This window comes from Callithrix jacchus, chromosome 9 (genome assembly GCF_049354715.1).
Source record: "Callithrix jacchus isolate 240 chromosome 9, calJac240_pri, whole genome shotgun sequence".
Taxonomy (NCBI): Eukaryota; Metazoa; Chordata; class Mammalia; order Primates; family Cebidae; genus Callithrix; species Callithrix jacchus.
Window position 1 is genome coordinate 111,842,501 of NC_133510.1, and position 20,063 is coordinate 111,862,563.

At 45.6% G+C, this 20,063-nt stretch overlaps 1 protein-coding gene across 2 annotated transcripts in view; it reads right to left on the minus strand.

Annotated features, from left to right (window-relative positions):
• Positions 1-20,063, minus strand: part of SVOP (SV2 related protein) — a 105,265-nt gene that overhangs the window by 43,580 nt on the left and 41,622 nt on the right. For both annotated transcript variants that reach the window (XM_054238825.2, XM_002752975.6), the window contains one exon: positions 11,788-11,912. In XM_054238825.2, the coding sequence (XP_054094800.1) occupies positions 11,788-11,912 (125 nt within the window). The remainder of the gene's footprint in view (positions 1-11,787; positions 11,913-20,063) is intronic.

Genomic DNA, 20,063 nt, shown 5'->3' on the forward strand with positions numbered 1-20,063 from the left:
TTATAAACAACACTTCCTTAAACATCTGTAGGCTGAAGCCTTTGTCTTCACATTGTTTCCTTAGGACAGATCCCTCTAAGTGGAATCTGAGTCAGAGGTTATCCTTATTTTTATGATTTGAGATATATACTACCAAAGTGATTCTCCAAAATGTTCCAGTTTACATTCCCTCCAGAACCTCACTCAACAAAAATCATGAGGAATTTCATGAACCAAACCCCGATAACAGAGACTAAGATTATACTGGTTGCTAAAGATTGCAGCAATTGTCATGGATGACTTTGACATTTTATTCTGTTTTCCAAATGGTATGCTCATATTGTTTTTAAATATTGATCATAATACCGTGTTTACCTTTCCCTCACCTGACTACATTCAAAGTCCTCCATGCAAAAATGTGCAGCAGTGTATTCTAAGGGCAAAGTTCTTCCTGTCCTTAGAGATCAAGCATTTGTTTTTATAATGGACCTATAACCTACTTCATGAAGTATTTTCATTATTTTTTTTTAGTTATAGAGTATTATATGAGCGCATTCTCATTGTAAAATAATTTAGCAATACGTAAGCATGAAGAGAATATGATGATTCTTCCTCTCCCTATGACCCCAACTTCCATTCCCCTCCCCCAAAGACAAAACTACTGATCAGGGTTTGCTTTGAAAGCTTACAGCTTCGTTTTATTTTCTGACATGGAGTCTTGCTCTGTCACCCAGGCTGGAGTGCAGTGGTGTGATCTCCCAAGTTCAAACAATTCTCCTGCCTCAGCCTCCCGACTAGCTGGGATTATAAGTGCATGCCACAATGCCCGGCTAATTGTTTTGTATTTTCAATGGAGACGGGGTTTCGCCATGTTGGCCAGGCTGGTCTCGAACTCCTAACCTCAGGTGATCCACCTGCCTTGGCCTCCCAGAGTGCTGAGATTACGGGCGTGAGCCACTATGCCTGGCCTGCAATCTTTCAGCCTCTTTTCTATGAATAAACAAATAAATAAATAAATTCAACTAACATGCTATTTCTTTCTTTTTCCCTTCTCTTTCCTTCCCTCTTTCCTACCTTTTCCTCCCTTCCTTACTTCTTTCCTTTTCTTTCTTAACACACACAGCACAGTCAGCGTTTCACCCAAATGTCCCCATTCCTAGCACGTCCACGCATGCCGGCCCAAATTCCGACTGCCAGTACTTGTGACTCTTTCCAGAGAACTTTCTCTGGTCATTAAAGCTTGCTCGGCCAGCCTTTGTGGCAGGCCGGAAGTGCCAAAGAATTTAAACTTCCAGGGAGTAGCTCTCAATGGACAGTTCCCTCATCCTTGAAGTGAGACCATTTGGAGGACCTGCTGCTGAGTCTTCCAGAGGAAACTTCTTGCTCTTGAATTTCTATGTTAAGATCTGCTTCAATAAAACAATATGGAAATCTTTTCATATTAATAGAGGTAGATCTACTGCTTTTATGTATTTATTTTTTGAGACAGGTTCTGCACTGTAGTGCAATGGTGCAATCATAGCTCACTGCAGCCTTGAGCTCCTGGGCTCAAATGATTCTCCCGCCTCAGTCTCCCAAGTAGCTGGGACGACAGGCATGCACCATCATGCCTGGCTAATTTTTCTTTCTTTTTTTTTTTCTTGTAGACATGGAGTCTCACTATTTTGCCCAGGCTGGTCTCAAACTCCTGAGCTCAAGTGACCCTCCTGCGCTGATCTCCCAAAATGCTAGAACTACAGGCACGAGCCACCATGCCAGGCCAAGAATTACTCCTTTTATTTTTTTCTTTTGAGATAGCATCTCACTCTGTCACCCAGCCTGGAGTGCAGTGGTATGATCTCAGCTTACGACAGCCTTGACTTCCTAGGGTCAGAGGATCCTCCCACCTCAGCCTCCAGAGTAGCTGGGACTACAGGCATGCACCACCACACTTGGCTAATTTTTTTTTTTTTTTGTAGAGACAGCATTTCACCATGTTGCCCAGGCTAGTCTTGAACTCCTGAGCTCAAGTGATCTGCCTGCCTCAGTGCTGGGATTGCAGGCATGAACCCCACACCCAGCTGAGCATAATTTTTTTTATTTTTTTGAAACAGAGTTTTGCTGTTGCCCCAGCTGGAGTGCAATGGTGCAATCTCAGCTCACCACAACCTCCTCCGAGGTGGAGCGATTCTCCTGCCTCAGCCTCCCAAGTAGTTGGGATCACGTGCCACCACACCCGGCTAATTTTGTATTTTTAGTAGAGACGGGGGTTTCTCCATGTTGGTCAGGCTGATCTCGAACTCCCAATCTCAGGTGATCTGCCCGCCTCAGCCTCCCAAAGTGGTGGGATTACAGGCATGAGCCACCTGTGCCCAGCTACTGAGCATTATTCTTTTTTTTTGAGACAGAGTCTCATTCTGTTAATAGGGTGGAGTGTAGTGGCATGATCTCTGCTCACTGCTACCTCCGACTCCATGGTTCAAGCAAAAATTCTCCTGCCTCAGCCTCCTGAGTAGCTGGGATTACAGGCATGGTGCCACCACATCCAGCTACTTTTTGTATTTTTAGTAGAGACGGGATTTCACCATGTTGGCCAGGATGGTCTCAATCTCCTGACCTTGTGATCCATCCACCTCAGCCTTCCAAAGTGCTGGGATTACAGGCGTGAGCCACCTTGCCCAGCCTGAGCATTATTCTTAACAGCTGCATAGCCTTCCTCATCTCGGTAGTATCATTTATTTAACTGCCCCCTATTAATGAATGCTTAGGTTGTGTTCAATTTCTTGCTTTTGCCACCTGTGCCACAAAAACATCTTTTCCAATAATTGTTGTGGCCCACATTTGGCCATTATTTATAGCAGTTCATTATGAAAACAAACTACTTGATCTTTATCCAGAGTATGGCAATTATTATAATCACACTGAAAAATAAAAGAATGAGCAATGAAATTAGCAATGCCAAGAATCAGCTGATTCTGGCATAAATAAATTCCCACTGCGAATAATCACATTTACAGCACTGGGCAATTAGAGGCCTGTCATTTGGATCACGCGTTTGGAAAGAAAGACTCTGTGATCTCAGTCTGGCATTTCTGCCTGGTCTTTGGAGGAACCAGGACAGGCTTTGTGTGCAAGCTCATTGTACACACCAATTTAACGATCTTTCGGAGGCAGGTTTCAAGGTAGAACAGCTGGGCAGCTACCTGTGGTATTGTCTTTAAGAGCAGCTAAAACACCAGGAGGGTGTGGGTTACCTTACTCCAGCTTTCCCATCGCAGCCGCTTACATAAGTGGTGTTTGGCTGCGGTGCATGGCGCCCTCTACTGGAGGTAAAAAACATTGGCCCAGTGCCAACCTGTATTTTGGTATTTTTCTGGAGAGGCATGGTGTGGTGGGAGGTGATTATTATTCTGTTGGTGCTTATTTGCATTTTCTAAATTTTCTAAAACAAAAGTATAGTCTGTAATGACAAAAATAAAATTCTGTTTAATTTCCTTGCTTGAATTAAAGTCGAGTCATTCTTGATGTCCCTCTGTAGAGAGGTGTAATTATTTGGGATTCTACATGTGATTCCTCTTACCTGCCTTAAAGGGAATAGAAATCTGCTGAGAACCACCAGCTCTACACTCCAGAGTCATGTTCCAAATCAGTACCAGAGACACGGTGGACATACATGATTTAACAGGACTTATATGATTTATATGCTCGGAACCCCTTTGAAATAGTTGTTCAACATGGTAAGGGCTTTGGCACCAGACACATCTGGATTTGAACCCAGTGGCAAGTGGTTTGCCAAGTCTGCTCCAATATTTCCCTCATGGTATCTATGGACCTTTGCAGTATGACAGCAGCACATCCCATCAAGAGTCCGTTTTCCCTCCCAGGGATCTGGGTGGCCTTGTGACTTGCTTTAACCATCAGAATGTAGCAGAACTGATGTGCTAGTTCCAGGCTTAGGCCTCAAGAAGCTTTGTGGCTTCTGCTTGCTGCCTTCAACCCCTGTCCAGATGTCACGGGACCAGGTGCCCAGATGCCCCATGATTCAGTGGACTGAAGACACATGAGCAAGCCCCATGGAGCATAGAGGAGCCACCAAACTGCCTCACTGCAGAATCATGAGTTGAATTAATCATTGTTTTAAACCATACATGTGAAGGTGGTTTGTTACAAAGTAAAAGCAAACCCTACACTCCAATTTTTTTTTTTTTTTTTTTTTTTTCCGTCAGAGTCTCTCTCTGTCCCTCAGACTGGAGTGTAGTGGTGTAATCTCAATTCACTGCAACCTCTGCCTCCCAGGTTCAAGTGATTCTCCTGCCTCAGCCTCCTGAGTAGCTGGGCTTACAGATGTGTGCCACTATGCCCAGTTAATTTTTGTATTTTTAGTAGAGATAAGGTTTTGCCATGGTTCCCAGGCTGGTCTCAAACTCCTGTCCTCAAGTGACCCACCCACCTCAGGCTTTCAAAGTGTTGGGATTACAGGTGTGAGCCACGGTGCCCAGCCCCCCTACAGTACACTTAACTATCTGGTCAGGCACAATGGCTCACACCTGTAATCCCAACAATTTGGAAGGCCAAGATAGGAGGCTCACTTGAGTTCAAGACCAGCCTGGGTCACGAGACCACCCACCCTCTCCCCTGCAGCCCATCTCAACAACAACAAAAAAAATTTTTTTTTAAAGTATCTGGGCGTGGTGGTACACACCTATACTCCTAGCTACTCCAGAGGCTGTGGCAGGAGGAGTGCTTGAACCCAGGAGTTTGAGGCTGCAGGGAGGTATGATCGTGTTGCTGTATCCCAGCCTTGGCATCAGAGCGAAATCCAGTTTCAAAAATGGTAATAGTGACTATCTGACCTTCAGCAAGTCTCTTGTGAGCGCTAAGCCTCAGTTTTCGCATCTGTCCTATGGGGATAAAACAGTTGTTCAATGGACCAAATAAGGTAGTCTGAGCAGAAGATTTAGCAAAGTGCCCAGCACGTGGTAAGTTCCTTGATTATCATCCTCATCACTATTACGGCTAATGTTGTTGTTGTTCTTATCATCAAGAATGAGAATCTCTACTTTGGGGGAAGGAAGAAAAGAATGAGGAAAGGAAGAGAGAAGGGGGGTCGTAGAGAAGCACAGATCAGGGCAGTGGAACGGGCTCCTTAATGATCTAATTGACGTTTTTACTAAAAATTCAGAGTACATTACAAGGACTTCTGGTTGTTGAGCTTTTAAGAATTATACAGCAAAACCTTTTTCATCTGGTTTTATGAGTTGCTGTTGTAGGATAGGATAAAGCTACTGTAAATTAATGAAAACTCTTAATTGCATTTAATCACATCAAAATATCTCCAACTAAATGTTTCCAGATAATGAACGTAAGGGAGCCATTTTTATAACTAGATGGGAACATCGTATAATTAAGACATTATTTTTATATAAGTGGATAGAGTTGCAGTGGTGGGAAGCCAGTGGCTCTCTTGGGTGGCAAAAGATTTCTTCTGTAATTTCATTGCTAGTTTTTATTTGCCCTCCTCACAGATAGAAGAGCTATTTAGGCTGGGCGCAGTGGCTCCCGCCTGTATTCCTAGCACTTTGGGAGGCTGGGGTGGATGGATTGCTTGAGGTCAGGAGTTCAAGACCAGCCTGGCTGACATGGTGAAACCCCGTCTCTATTAAAAATACAAAAATTAGGTTGGGCGTGGTGGCTCATGCCTGTAATCCCAGCACTTTGGGAAGCTGGGGTGGGCAGATCATGAGGTCAGGAGATTGAGACCATCTTGACTAACATGGTGAAACCCCATCTCTACTAAAAATATAAAAAATTAGCCGGGAGTGGTGGCACACACCTGTAGTCCCAGCTACTTGGGAGGCTGAGGCAGGAGAATCACTTGAACCCAAGAGGCGGAGGTTGCAGTGAGCAGAGATCGCACTACTGCAGTCTAGCCTGGGTGACAGAGCGAGACTTTGCCCCCACCAAAATAAATAAATAAAAAGCTATTTAGTGGAGTCGTTCAGAAAATAGGTTTGGAGGGTCAAGCGATGTTTAGGCCTCATCTGCCATTTACTAGCTCTGTGACCTCGGGCATGCTACTTAGTCCCACAGAGTTCCAGTTTTTGTGCCTGTACAATGGAGATGATGGTAATATCTACTTCCTAAAATGATGTGAGCATTCAAGTGGCAACATATGTAAAGCACGAGGATCAGTGTTGGGAATGTAGTAATAGCTCAATAAACAAACGGAAAAGCTATAGCAGGGTTCGGTACATGAACAACGAAATGGGAAAGAGGTAGGGAGCAGGCATGCAAGCCGGGGACCCTTAATATAAGCATGTGATAAGGGGGAAAGGCCCTCCTAGCTCCTACATGTCCTTTGTTTCATTCCTCTGGTGTCCTGTGCCATTCTACCAGAGCCCAGTGGGAAGAATCTCTCTTCCCTTTGTAGTCCTGCCCCTTTGCTGTTTGTGGTTTTCTCTGTTCCAGTTGCTCCACCCTTGCAATCCCATCTGTATATAAGCTTCCAGAGGCTTCTCAAAATTCTGATCCACTGATGGCACCGTTGTCTTGCTCTCCAGCACTGTTAAGGATTTATTCTGTTTCTTAGCTGGGCGCCATGATGCACGCCTGTAATCCCTACACTTTGGAAGGCCGAGGCAGGCAGATTGCTTGAGGCCAGGTATTCAAGACCAGCCCAGGCAACATAGTGAGATCCTGTCTCTACCTAAAAATAGAAAACATTAGCTGGGCATGGTGGTGTGTGCCTGGAAGGCTGAGGCAGAAGGATTGCTTGAGCCTGGGAGTTCGAGGCTTCAGTGAGCCATGATCGTGCCACTGTACTCCCGCCTGGGCAACAGAGCGAGACCCTGTCTCTCTCAAGAGAAAAGATTTATTCTGTTTCTTACTACTTCTATGTCATTTCCAGGAAATGTGGAAGAAGAAATAGAAAATGTAATTTCTCACTCTACCATCTTGAACAAGAATCTCTATGGACATTCTGAATATTTAATTCCTTTATCTTTCCTTAGATGAGAAGAAAATCCAGGTGACGGTTTGAAGTCTATTTCTACTGGCATTTCTCTGAGTGTCCCTGGTAAGGGAATTTGATTTGCTCTTCTGTGAGTACATTCCTTCCAGCCACTGGGGGAAACTGGATCATACTTAATGAACGGCTCATGAATAGGGCAGTGGTTGTGTCTGCAGGAGTCCCTGGAGCTGGGCCAGAAGCAGAGCACATGGTCCACAAGCTCCTGCCAGCCCAGATTTATGGCTGTGGCTCTGTTAATAGCCTTTGCTTCAAGCTCCAGTGGTTTGTAAGCTCATCCCAGATCCAGAAGTGTACATCAAATGCCTACTCTCCAGAGCCCTGGAGGAATTAATCATGAATAAAGGAGGGAAGGATGAAGGGGAGCTGAGAGTCACTCACCATCCTTCCAGCCTCCAAGTGGCAGGAGGAAGCTGGGGGTTTGCTCATGTGTTAAATCCACGTGGTCCTATCTCCCCTGTTCCTGCTCTTTCTACAATGATACCTTGAATCATTCATCTGTCATTCTTCATCCATCACAATGATGCTTGAGCTTCTTCTTACCAAAGCCTTCAGCAGATCAAATGCTTGTTAATAAATCTTGATTGTTGGCCAGGAACAGTGGCTCATGCCTGTAATCCCAACACTATGGGATGCCAAAGCAGGCAGATCACAAGGTCAAGAGGTCGAGACCATCCTGGCCAACCTGGTGAAACCCCGTCTCTACTAAAAATACAAAATTAGCTGAGCATGGTGGCAAGTGCCTGTAGTCCTAGCTACTTGGGAGGCTGAGGCAGAAGAATTGTTTGAACCTGGGTGGTAGAGGCTGCAGTGAGCTGAGATCACATCACTGCACTCCAGGCTGGGCAACAGAGCAAGACTCTGTCACAAAAAAATTTAAAAATAAGAATAAATAAATAAATAATCTTGGGTGCTCTGCCAGGCATTCTCCTAGGCGTTTTATAGAATGTTGTCATTTAATGACTATTTTAAGGGACTCTATGAGGTGGGGATGTTGTTGATCCATTTTAGAGATGAGGAAACACATATGGGAAGGCTCAGTGATTTGCCTGAGGTCATATAGCTATTACGTGACGGAGCCAGGATTCAAGTCCAAGCAGCCTGCTTTCAGAGCCGATGATCTATTTTAGAATTAGCATGACCCTTCTAGGCTGTCTCTTCCAGTCTTCCCCAGTCATGAGGCTCAGCAGGCACAAGAAGTCAATCCCTGAACTATTACCCCTTAGAGGGTGGGTGCTCTAGTAGGACCGAACAGATCCCCACTTCCGATGCTGATTTATCTTGCTGCTTGTGCTGCCAAAGAGCCAGCTTGCCAGCAACAGAGACCAACGTGGAGGCCCCAGGATGGAACCACTCCATGTCACTTGATAGCAACTTAGATACATTGGACTCTTCCAGTTTTGAAGAAGCAGCAATTCATCTTCACCAAATCGGCACCTATTCTGGGTACCGATTTATCTTTCCTACCTGCAAAGTCTCAGTCATCACCATCACCCGAGAACTCACACAATGTCTGACCCACTGACAAAGGATCACTCATGACATGACGTGGGACCCAAGGAGCCCATATATACTGAAGGAGACATAGAAGTGGTTATATGGGGCTGGGCACGGTGGCTCATGCAAGCAAACCGTCTAGATCAGTGGGAGTGCTCGCTGAAGCTGAGAGGAATCTAGAATGGGGAGCAGAGGCGGGAGGTATTAGCATCCACTGCAGCCATGAGGCCAGCAGGAATCACAGGGACTGTAGATTAGCTTATTGCAGAAAAGAGAGTAACCAAATCCCGGAGGAACTGTTCTTAGGTGGTGTGAACTGATTACAATGATGGGCTGCATAGCAGTTCAGTCAATAGCAGACCACATATATGATGGTGGTCCCATAAGGTAAGACTGTGATTTCTATTATTTATTTATTTATCTGCAATCCTTTATTGAAGAGTACTGCTCCTTGCAGAGCAGGGCTAACTCATCGGCAGTGCGCCCAAAGTTGGCCTATTTTTATTATTCTTTAATAGTGAGGGGGGTCTCGCTATGTTGCCCAGGTTGATCTCAGACTCCTGGGCTCAAGTGATCCTCCTACCTCAGCCTCCCAAAGTGATGAGATTACAGGTGTGAGGTACCATGCCTGGCCTTTTTTTTTTTTTTTTTTTTTAATTTAATGCTGTGTTTCTACTGTGGGTTTTCTATGTCTAGATATGTTTAGATACACAAATTCCATTGTGTTAGAATTGTCTGCAGTATTTAGCACCGTTACATGCTGTATAGGTTTGTAGCGCGGGAGCAATAGGCTACCCTGTATAGCCCAGCTGTGTAGGAGGTTGTCCTATCTAGGTTTGTATGAGGACACTCTATGATTTTTGGATGGTGACAAAATCACCTATTGATGCATTTGTCAGAACACCTCCCCATCATTAAGTGACGCATGACTATATTTGAAGCAAGTGGATCCACCCTGGACTGTGGAGGATGCTGTGATGTGCCACGTGATCTGCCCTTCAGGACTGAGGCATTTATTCCCTCCAGAATGAGCAGGAGTGTTGCCTGCTAAGAGCTCATAGCTAAGTCCCTTGCGGAAGTTGCCTTGTCCAAAAGTAGCTGCCTTGCCTAAGGTCATGCTCCGTCCTTGAGGGCAGCCCACCTCCAATGCTTGGTTGTTGTGAGGGTAAAATGGTTTAGCTCTCTTGACCCAATCTGAAACACCTCTGAAGGGCCAGCTCAGCCTCTGAACCCCTGTAGGCTGAGCAGAGGCCTCTGTGGCAATGATACTGCAACTTAGGTTCCCCCTCTGCCAGGCCTAGTTTTCTCACAGGTGTTAATCCTAGTAACCATCTGCACTGTAATCTCCATCTCAAAGCCTGTTCCCCAGGATCCCATCCTAGAACAGGGACCATGGCACTCTTGCTCAATGCTGCATCCCCAGCACTAGCAGTTCTAGGTGCTCAAGAAATGTTGGTGAAATAAATGAATACACGACAAGGGATCGACCTGGTCCTCTTGCAAAATTTCCCTAAATTATTGCAACACGATTCCTTCCCTCTAACCCGTTCCACCTGCCACAGCCAGATTAATACTTCTAGAGTACCTCTGCAGCTCAAGAACTCTCAGTGGCTCCTCATCACCAGTAGAATCTCTCTGGCCTGGCATTTGAGGCCGTTAACAAGCTTCCCCTGGCCCACCTGTCCAACCTCAGCTTTCAATTTTTTTTTTTTTTTTTTTTGAGATAGAATCACTCTCTGTCACCCAGGCTGGAGTGCAGCAGTATGATCTCAGCTCACTGCAACCTCTGCCTCCCAGATTCAAGCGACTCTCCTGCCTCAGCCTCCCAAGTATCTGGGACTACAGGCGCCTACCACCATGCCCAGGCTAACTTTTGTATTTTTAGTAGAGACGGTGTTTCACCATGTTGCCCAGGTTGGTCTCGAACTCCTGAGCTCAAGCGATCTATCTGTCTTGGTCTCCCAAAGTGCTGGGATTACAGGTGTGAGCCACTGTGCCCAGCCAGCTTTCAATTCTCACAGATCTCATACCTCCAAGCTGACCAACCAGACAGTTAGCCTTCCCCAGCCTCAGCTACAGCTTCCTCTTTTCATGCAGTTCTCTTCCTACAAAACATCCTACATCTTCTCCAAGTCTCTTTCTGGGTCTTTCCAAATCCTTTGCCTTCTTAACAGCACGGCAGTAAAATGCAAAAGTTATTGCCCAGGTGCTGGGGTTAGAAGGTCCAGGTTCATATTTCAGCTCTGCCACTTCCTGGTTGAGTTGCCTGGAGCAAGTTACTTTACCTCTCTGTGCCTCAGTTTCTCTGTCTATAAAATGGGGTTAATAATAGAATTTACCTTCTAGGGAAAAAGAGAGGTTAAAGGAGATCATCTGGGTAAACCGTTTAGAACAGGAACTGCCACATAGTTAACACTAAATATTGGCTATTATCATTTTTTAGGGTGGGGTCTAACACACTTTTTCTGGAATGGGCCACATAGTAAATAGTTCAGGCTTTTCAGGCCATAGATCTCCTGAAACTACTCAGTTCTGTCACTCTGGCATGAAAGCAGCCATAGATAATACATAACTGGAGGGTGTGGCATGTTCCAATAAAACTTTATTTACAAAACCAGTCAGCAGGTCAAATTCTGCTCATATGCAAGCTTGGCATAGTTTGCCAAGCTCTGCTTCAGGGCCCATCACAAATAGGAAGTCTTCCTCAATCCCCCAGGAGAAATGGCTTCTTCCTACAGCTCTGAATATTTTCAGTACCTTAAACTACAACCGCAACAGCAAATTAATGCCCGGGTGACATGTGGTGGGCATCACACCCTGCCTTGACTTTAGTCTAGAAGGGTGTAGGAAGCAGCGTTCATGGTGGCTAAGAGCATGGATGTTGTAGGCAGACAAACTCAGGTTCCTAGTTCTGCTTACCCACCGTGTGATTCAGATAGATGATTTCACTCTCTGAACCTCAGTTTCCCCAACTGTAAAACAGAGCTTGCAATAACACAATGACCCACACCTCTTGGGCTGCTGCGATGCATCCAAGTGGAACAGTCAATCAACGCTAGACGTGTTATTATTTCTCTTTCGTAACCTTCCAGCCATTGTGTTGTTTTGCTGCTGTTGTTGATCATAACAATATGATAATGATGCTAGTTTCTTGCTGCACCACAGCTCCTTGATCCTGGAAGCCCCGGTGTAGCCTCTCTGTGTCCTGCCCCCCACCATCTCAGCCCCTACCTCCCCACCCAGGCCATGAACAGACCTGTCAATGGGCATCCAGGCTGCATAGCTAGCACTGGGTATTTACTTACGACTGGGGGACTCCTCCGATCCCGAAGCCCACCAGGCCCCGGAGCACCAGGATCCAGCTGTACACGGGCGCAAAAGCACTAAGGATGCCATAGTACAGAGTCCACAGCACACTGATCTTCAGCCCCTGCAAAGAAGGAAGACACGGAATCACAAGGGCTTTCAGCACCTCCAGGTAGCGTTTGCACTGCATTGAAAGCTGCTGATAATGGGGTCATACTAAAGGGAACCTACACAACCAAGGGGGTGCTGGGGCCCTCTGTATGGGGAGTGCCAACCCATGGGGGGGTGGATGGGAAAATCGTGGGGCATTCTTGGTTGTCCCAATAATTGGCATTGAATGCCAGTCTGGGCCAAGACATGTCAGATATTCTACAATGCAGGAGAGAAAATAGACTTGTCCTGGATCCCAACCATCTCGAATGTTCTGCCCCCTCATCGTGCAGCTGAAACTCTGTTTTTGGGGGGGTGCATAGTTTGAATATAGGTTTTCAGAAATGCAACAAGAATGAACATAGTTTTTCAGGAATGCAACTTTCAGGTAAGTCAAAAGAAAATTGACTTTGTTTTAGCTGGAACTTTACAAAAGTGTTCCTTTCAGAAAACCATGCTGTCAATGACAACGCTGTGTGCAATATTTGAGCCATTGATGGGAAGCTTCAGTGTCAGTTTCTGTTCACAGTGTTTATCTATGATTAGACTGATCTAACCCTTATTTCAAAAGGCCAAATGTAAAGAAAAAGCATTGAAAATATTCAGTTAAATCCAAACATATTTATAACCAGAGGCAGATCTTGACCCCCTCCTCTTGCCATCTAGACAGAGTTGTGGGTAAAGATTTGCATATTAAAAATAAATTTTATTTTATTAATGCCTTTAAAAATTTCTCTCTCCTAGTTAGAACTTCAGAACTGAAGAGTAGAAGAGTCGGAGAGAGGAGAAGATGGCACTATAGGAGCAACTCAGGATTGTAGCTCCCAGTGAAAGTGCAAAGGGTGAGTGGACGCCGCATTTCCAGATGGATCTTTATTGCACACAGACCAGGAGATTCCCAGGTGTTGGAGCCCCATGGGCCACCAGCACAGCCATTTCGGCCGGTGTTGCAGCACAGCGGCACTCCGTACAAAATATACTGGTCTGGTTGCCCTGTTAAACCGGCAATTTGAGATTTGGGAAGACAGATTAGCACATTCATCTGATTAAACGGGACTTAAACAATAAGCCAGGCCAGGAGATTCCTGGGCAGCAACGTTGTTTCAGCCGGCGCAGTGGGTTGCCGCATGGGAAATCACACAGATCCCAGCACCCTTTCAGCAGGTGACTGAAACACCTGGGAGAGAGTCAACCATTCAACTTAAAAAAAAAAATAAGGGCTCTGAGGCAGGGAGCCAGGTGATCAGGCTCGGTGGGTCCCACCTCCACAAAAACAAACAAAACAACAATTGGAAACGCTTGGGGTTGAGAGTTTCACAGCAAGCACAGCTGAACCCAGGATGGTGCAGCTCGGTGGGGGAGGGGCGTCCGCCATTACTGAGGCACTCCACCCCTACGGAGGTACTCTGCCATTGCTGATGCAGCCTGCCGCATCAGGGCCAGTGGGAGGGGGTGGTGGGGAGGGATAGCCTGGGGAGAAATGCCAAATGTGGGTGAAGGGGAGAAGGAAAGAAAAGCACACTGCCATGTGTGTTCCTATGCAACTGTCTTGCATGCTCTGCTCATGTACCCCAAAACCTAAAATCCAATAAGAAATTAAAAAAAAAAAAAAAGAACTTCAGAACTGATTTCTTTTTCTCACTCACAAGTTTATTTTGGCATCATTATTCTAACATCTATTGTACCAGGATAAAACTATATCAAAATATAACGGTACTGAGTGTTATCTTTACCGTGAAGAATGAACGTAACATAAAGGCGGTTTCCTGTGTTGGCAAACTCACTTTGAAGTTATTTTAATGAATGACATACTCTTACATCCTCCTAATTTGCAAACCAAACAAAGAACTTATTTCTTTCTTATTTTTTATTTTGAGACAGGGTCACATTCTGTTGCTCAGGCTGCGAGTGCAGTGGTGAAATCTTAGCTCACTGCAGCCGCAACCCCCCAGGCTCCAGTGATCCTCCCACTTTAGCCTCCCGAGTAGCTGGAAACATAGATGTGTGCCACCATGCCTAATTTTTGTATATTTTGTACAGGCAGGGTTTCACCATGTTGTCCACACTGTTCTCAAACTCCTGGGATCAAGTGATCCACCCACCTCAGCCTCCCAAAGTGCTGAGATTACAGGTAAGAGATACCACACCTGGCTTATTTCTTTTTAAAGTATGTGAGTGACTAGGTTATTTAATCTTTGAAAATGTTTTCTGGATAGTTAAGAAGGCATTATTCAAATTGTTCTTTTTTTTTTTTTTGAGATGGAGTTTTGCTCTTGTCACCCAGGCTGGAGTGCAATGGCGTGATCTCAGCTCACTACAACCTCCACCTTCCAGGTTCAAGCAATTCTTCTGCCTCAGCCTCCCAAGTAGCTGGGATTATAGGCATGTGCCACCATGCCTGGCTAATTTTGTATTTTTAGTGGAGATGGGACAGGTATCTCCATGTTGGTCAGGATGGTCTTGAACTCCCGACCTCAGGTGATCTGCCTGCCTCGGACTCCCAAAGTACTGGGATTACAGGTATGAGCCACTGTGCCCAGCCCTCAAATTGTTTACTTTTTAAAAGAAATGGAGTGTTGCTATGTTGCCCACTCTGATCTTGAGCTCCTGAGTTCAAGGGGTCCTCCTGCCTCGGTCTCCTGAGTAGCTGGGACTACAGAGGCAAAATTTTCACATTCTTAAAGTAAAGGGAACATGTGTTCAATAGGGTCAAGAACCACAGAGTGACACGGTACTTCAAGACAAACATAGGTCCGGGCGTGGTGGCTCATATCTGAAATCCCAGCACTTTGGGAGGCTGAGGCCAAGTGAATCACTTGAGGCCAGGAGTTTGAGACCAGCCTGGCCAACATGGTGAAGCCCTGACTCTACTAAAAATGCAGAAATTAGCCAGGCGGAGTGCTGGGTGCCTGTAGTCCCGGCTACTTGGAAGTCTGAGGCAGGAGAATTGCTTGAACCCGGGAGGTGGAGGTTGGAGTGAGCCAAGATCACGCCGCTGCACTCCGGCCTGAGCAGCAGAGTGAGACTCTATCTCAAAAAAAAAAAAAAAAAGACAAACATGGCACATATTCCTGGAGTGTTAATTACCCATATGGATTGGAAAAAGAATTAAGGGTAAACAAATACAATTATGACAGGGTAGAATGCAAATTTCACGTGAATTTTCAACCTGCTGTGTGAGGTTTGGGGCAGGCCTCTTTCTGCGATGCTCTTCCCAGAACTCCAAGGGTGAGTTCACTTTCCTGTTCCCCTGGGAACACTCAGGGGGAAAGTATGAAACATACTGATGTTTTGCTTTAAGATACTAAACTGAATTAAAGGAGATGAGTGAGGACATTTGAAGGCCTACTAGATGATTTCGTGTCTTTTAGAAAATGACTTTAGGTGGCAGAGAGAATCTTTTAAATAATTTTGCATCTCCTTGCAAGGAAGTTATTTGTTTTTCATTTCAGTCATTTTTATGATTACATCACAGGGAAAGAGTCCATGAGGTGCCAGTCTGTCTTTAACACCTATATTTATTTATTTATCTATTTTTGAAATATAGTCTTGCTCAGTTGCCCAGGCTGCAGTGCAGTGGCTCACTGCCCCTCAGCTCACTGCCCCTCAGCTCATGGCAACCTCTGCCTCCTGGGTTCAGGCAATTCTGCCTTAGCCTCCTCTTGCGCCACCATGTCCAGCTAAGTTTTGTGTTTTTAGTAGAGAAGGGGTTTTGCCATGTTGGTCAGGCCAGTCTCGAACTCCTGGACTCAAGCAATCCACCTGCCTCAGCCTCCAAAAGTGCTGAGATTACAGGCATCAGCCACCACACCCAGCCAACACCTTTTAAAAATAGCTACTCTGTCTCTATTTAACACAGAAGGCACTGGGGCAACCATAACCACTTAGAATTTGATAACCTTGTTTTGTTTGTGTTGCATTTATTTTTGCAGAAATTTCCTACTTAAGGTAATTGTTATTGATCTTCCAATTAAGACCCTATAGTTTCATATCCAAAGATATATTACAAATTTTTATTAGCCCCGTATTACAGGTGATAGATTTTTATTTTTATTTTTAGTTATTTATTTATTTTTGAGACGGAGTTTCGCTCTTGTTACCCAGGCTGGAGTGCAATGGCCCGATCTCGGCTCACCGCAACCTCCGCCTCCTGGGTTCAGGCAATTCTCCTGTCTCAGCCTCCCGAGTAGCTGGGATTACAGGCACGCGTCACCATGCCCGGCTAATTTTTTGTATTTTTAGTAGAGACGGGGTTTCACCATGTTGACCAGGATGGTCTTGATCTCTTGACCTCGTGATCCACCTGCCTCAGCCTCCCAAAGTGTTGGGATTACAGGCTTGAGCCACCGCGCCCGGCCTGGTGATAGATTTTTAAACATCAATTTGATATAAAGAAAGTTATTAAGGTCCGGGCAAGGTGGCTCCTGCCTGTCCTCCCAGCACTTGAGAGATTGAGGCAAAAGGATCGCTTGAGGCCAAGAGTTTGAGACCAATCTGGGCAACATAGTGAGACCCTAGGTCTACAAAAATTAAATTAAAAAAAAAAAAAAGAAAAAAGCAGAAAGATATTAAGTGCATAAGATTATAAATGGCAGAGGATTTACTAAAGTCTAGGAAGTGATGATAATAATAAAGCCACATTTTTGCACTCCTAAATCCATAGCATCGGGACTGGCCACGCAGACATTTAATTCCTTTCGTTTGGTTTAAGCTGACTTAATAGGGACTTTCTTCCTTGGAATCCAAGGAGTCTTGAATCAAATACAAGACTTAATTAGCAGTCGTGGGAGAAAAGAAGGCACCGAGACCAGCACAGGGGAGTTAACCCTCCTCCAAGGTCCTCTGGGAGCTGGATTATCCCGCTGCCAGGTAGCAGAGACATGCTAATCGGTCCTGTTTGGTCACAACAGGTTGTAGCTGGCTCTGCATTTGTCCGCTGATGCCAGGGCTTTCCAGTTTCCCCAAAATGAGGGCTCAGCAACCCTGTGTATGGACTGCCATGGCCATTGCAAAAGCAGGGGTACTGCCAGCCAGCCCCACCCAAGAGCTTGTTTGGGACTCTGCAGAAATGTCTCCTGGGCCTTTGGGCTTCTCATTAACTATGACTGTCATTCTGTCTAATATCTGTTCTGCCCTTTACAAATTGAGAGCTCCTTCCTTCCTTCTTTCCTTCTTCTCTCTCTCCCTTCTTTCTTTTTACATTTATTGAGCATCCCCTGTATATCAGGCTCCAGGGGTAGATGCATAAGCATTATGCATTCATTAATTTGCTCATTCAGTTATTCAATAAGCATGCATCGAGCACCTGCTGTATACCAGACACTGACATATATTCTTCATCCATCCATTCATTTATTCAATAAACATATGTTGAGCACCTGCTGTGTACCCAGCATTAAAGATATATATTAATTATCCATTCATGCATAAAATATGCATATATTGAACACCTGCTGTTTGTTAGGCCCTGGGCTACCGTAGGGAACATGACAGCCAGAATCTCTGACTTCATGGAACTTTCATTTGCATTTCATTAACCACTGTCGCATCCTCACACTGGATCCCCACAGCAGCCCTGTGAACAAAGGCTGTTATTTTCATGTCTACTTTACAAATCAGCATGGCAAGGGCCAAAGTAGTTCAGTGATTTGCTGAAGATCAGTAAGTGGTGCCAAAATTGGAGCCAGAACTTCCAACTTCGGATGAGCCACTCCCTTCCTCTAGAGCCCTTGATGGCTCCCTGTTACCTCTGACAGAGAACATAAATCCACAATGCAAGTGTAACATAGCAAGGATCGGGGGTTCTGGCAGAATTACAGAGAACCTGACCTGTCCTGTTAGCCTCTGTTCAACTCTAGCCAAAAGTTACCATGACAAAATGTGGGTTCCAGGCTTCCAGATTACCTGATTTAAAAAAAACTCATAACTTTATTTTTAAGCAAGATGTCATTTTTGAAATGGAGGCAACTGATTCAAAATCCTATAAAACATTGTGCAGGATAAATAAAACGCATCGGGGGGCCATGTTTGGCCAATGGGTTACAGTTTGTAACTTGTAGCCTAGAAAGCCTGGTGCCCCGTGAGCCAAATACGGCCTGTGGTATTCTCTCATATGTTCAACCAAAGGACAATTGTCACAGGTGGAGGAGTCCCAAGGATCCTCGGAGGCAGTCCTAGTGTCTGCCCCATACCACCACTTTTTTTTTTTTTTTTTTTTTTTTTTTTTTAGACAGAGTCTTGCTCTGTTGCCAGGCTGGAGTGCAGTGGTGTGATCTCAGCTCACTGCAACCTCCGCCTCCTGAGTTCAAGTGATTCTCCTGCCTCAGCCTCCTGAGTAGCTGGGATTACAGGTGCACGCCACCTTGCCCAGCTAATTTTGTGTATTTTTAGTAAAGACAGAGTTTCACCATGTTGGCTAGGATGGTCTCGATCCCTTGACCTAATGATCTGCCCACCTTGGCCTCCCAAAGTGCTGAGATTACAGGTCCATACCACATTCTAAGTGTATTATACTCTTCCTCCCTCCCTTCCTCCCTCCTTCCCTTCCTTCCTTCCTTTCCTTTCCTTCTTTCCTTTCTTTCCCTTCTTTTCTTTCCTTCCTTTTCTCCCTCCTTTCCTTCCTTTCTTTTCCTTTTTTAGAGATGACATCTTGCTCTGTCACCCAGGCTGGAGTGCAGTGGCATGATCACAGCTCACTGCAGCCTTGAACTCCTGGGCTCAAGCAATCCTCTCACCTCAGCCCCCAAGGAGCCTGGACCACAGGCACGTGCCACCACACCTGGATACATTTTCTTATTTAATACTCCCATTCAAATGCCTATTATGGAGCATTTTGCAGATGGGGAAACTGAAGCTCAGAGAGGTGAAGCATCTTGCTCAAGGTCACCTCAGTCAACACTGGGTACACTGTGATATAAACCTGGATGTGTTTATCTCCATGTCTTCAAGACCATACACCTACAGTTGCCTTCGCCTTTTTGTGGCCGCCACAAACTCCCAGGTGGTAGAAACTTCTGTAGGAACCAAAGTGGCTCCCTGAGTCCTAACCGTGCATGTGAATGCCCCACAGTAACACACAGTGAACGGCCTGGCAGGAACCTTGTAGCTAAGTCAGGGCGGATCTAGGAGGTTCTTGGTGGTTGCCAAGGCTCACCAGCTGCCTGGCTTGCCCAGTTCCTGAGGGAATTCTGGGGAAGCTTTATAATTAGAATCTGATCCGTCCTTCCTGAGGTTGGGCCAGAATTCCATGCTGGGGAGGAGGAAGCTCTGCAATCTGGGGACACTTTCTCTTTTTCTCTGGGCAGGCGGGTTTCTTGTTGGGTGTGGAATTTATCATGCTGGTTGGGAGAACTGGTGGGACACCATATGGGTAGCCCTCCTGGGCTTCATCTCTTTGGGATGAATGAATGTCCAACTAATCAATGAAATTCTGGGGAATAATTAAGTTGTGTCTCCCAGCAGCCATGGTCAGGGTTAAGGGTGTGGACCCTGGAGCCAGGCATGCCTGCATTTCAGTGCTGGCATTGCCATTTACAGGCATCACAAGCTTGGCAAATGATAGGTATAATAATGGACATTTATGTAATTTCCTCTGTGCCAAGAGCCATTTACTCCTCATAACAGCCCTATGGGAGAGGCTATGATTATCCCACATACAGATGAGAAAACAGACGCAGAGAAGTTGAATAGCTTGCCCACTAAACAGCCTTTAAGTAGGGGAGCTGGGATTTGAACCCGAGCAGTCTGGCCTCAAAACCCATGGTTTTCACAATGACACTGCATTATTTCATTTGTCAGAATGAGCTTGTTAGGTAAATATTGAAATGAGGGCTGAGCAGGCCCAGGAGATGAAGAAGATCATGAAGAACGGATGCCATGTCACTATGACTTGGTGATACTGTCTGCACATGTTCTCTAGAGCCTGGTTTCTCAACCTCAGCACCACCGACATCTTGGACTGGGTCAGTCTTTGTGGCGGGGGCTGTCCCATGCACTGTGGGCTGTGGAGCAGAATCCTAGGCCCCTATGCACTGGATGCCAGTAGCACACCCCTCCCCCGAGGTGTGACAATCAAAAAGGTCTCTAGATATTGCCAAGTCCCCCCAGCTCTGCACTGAGAACTACT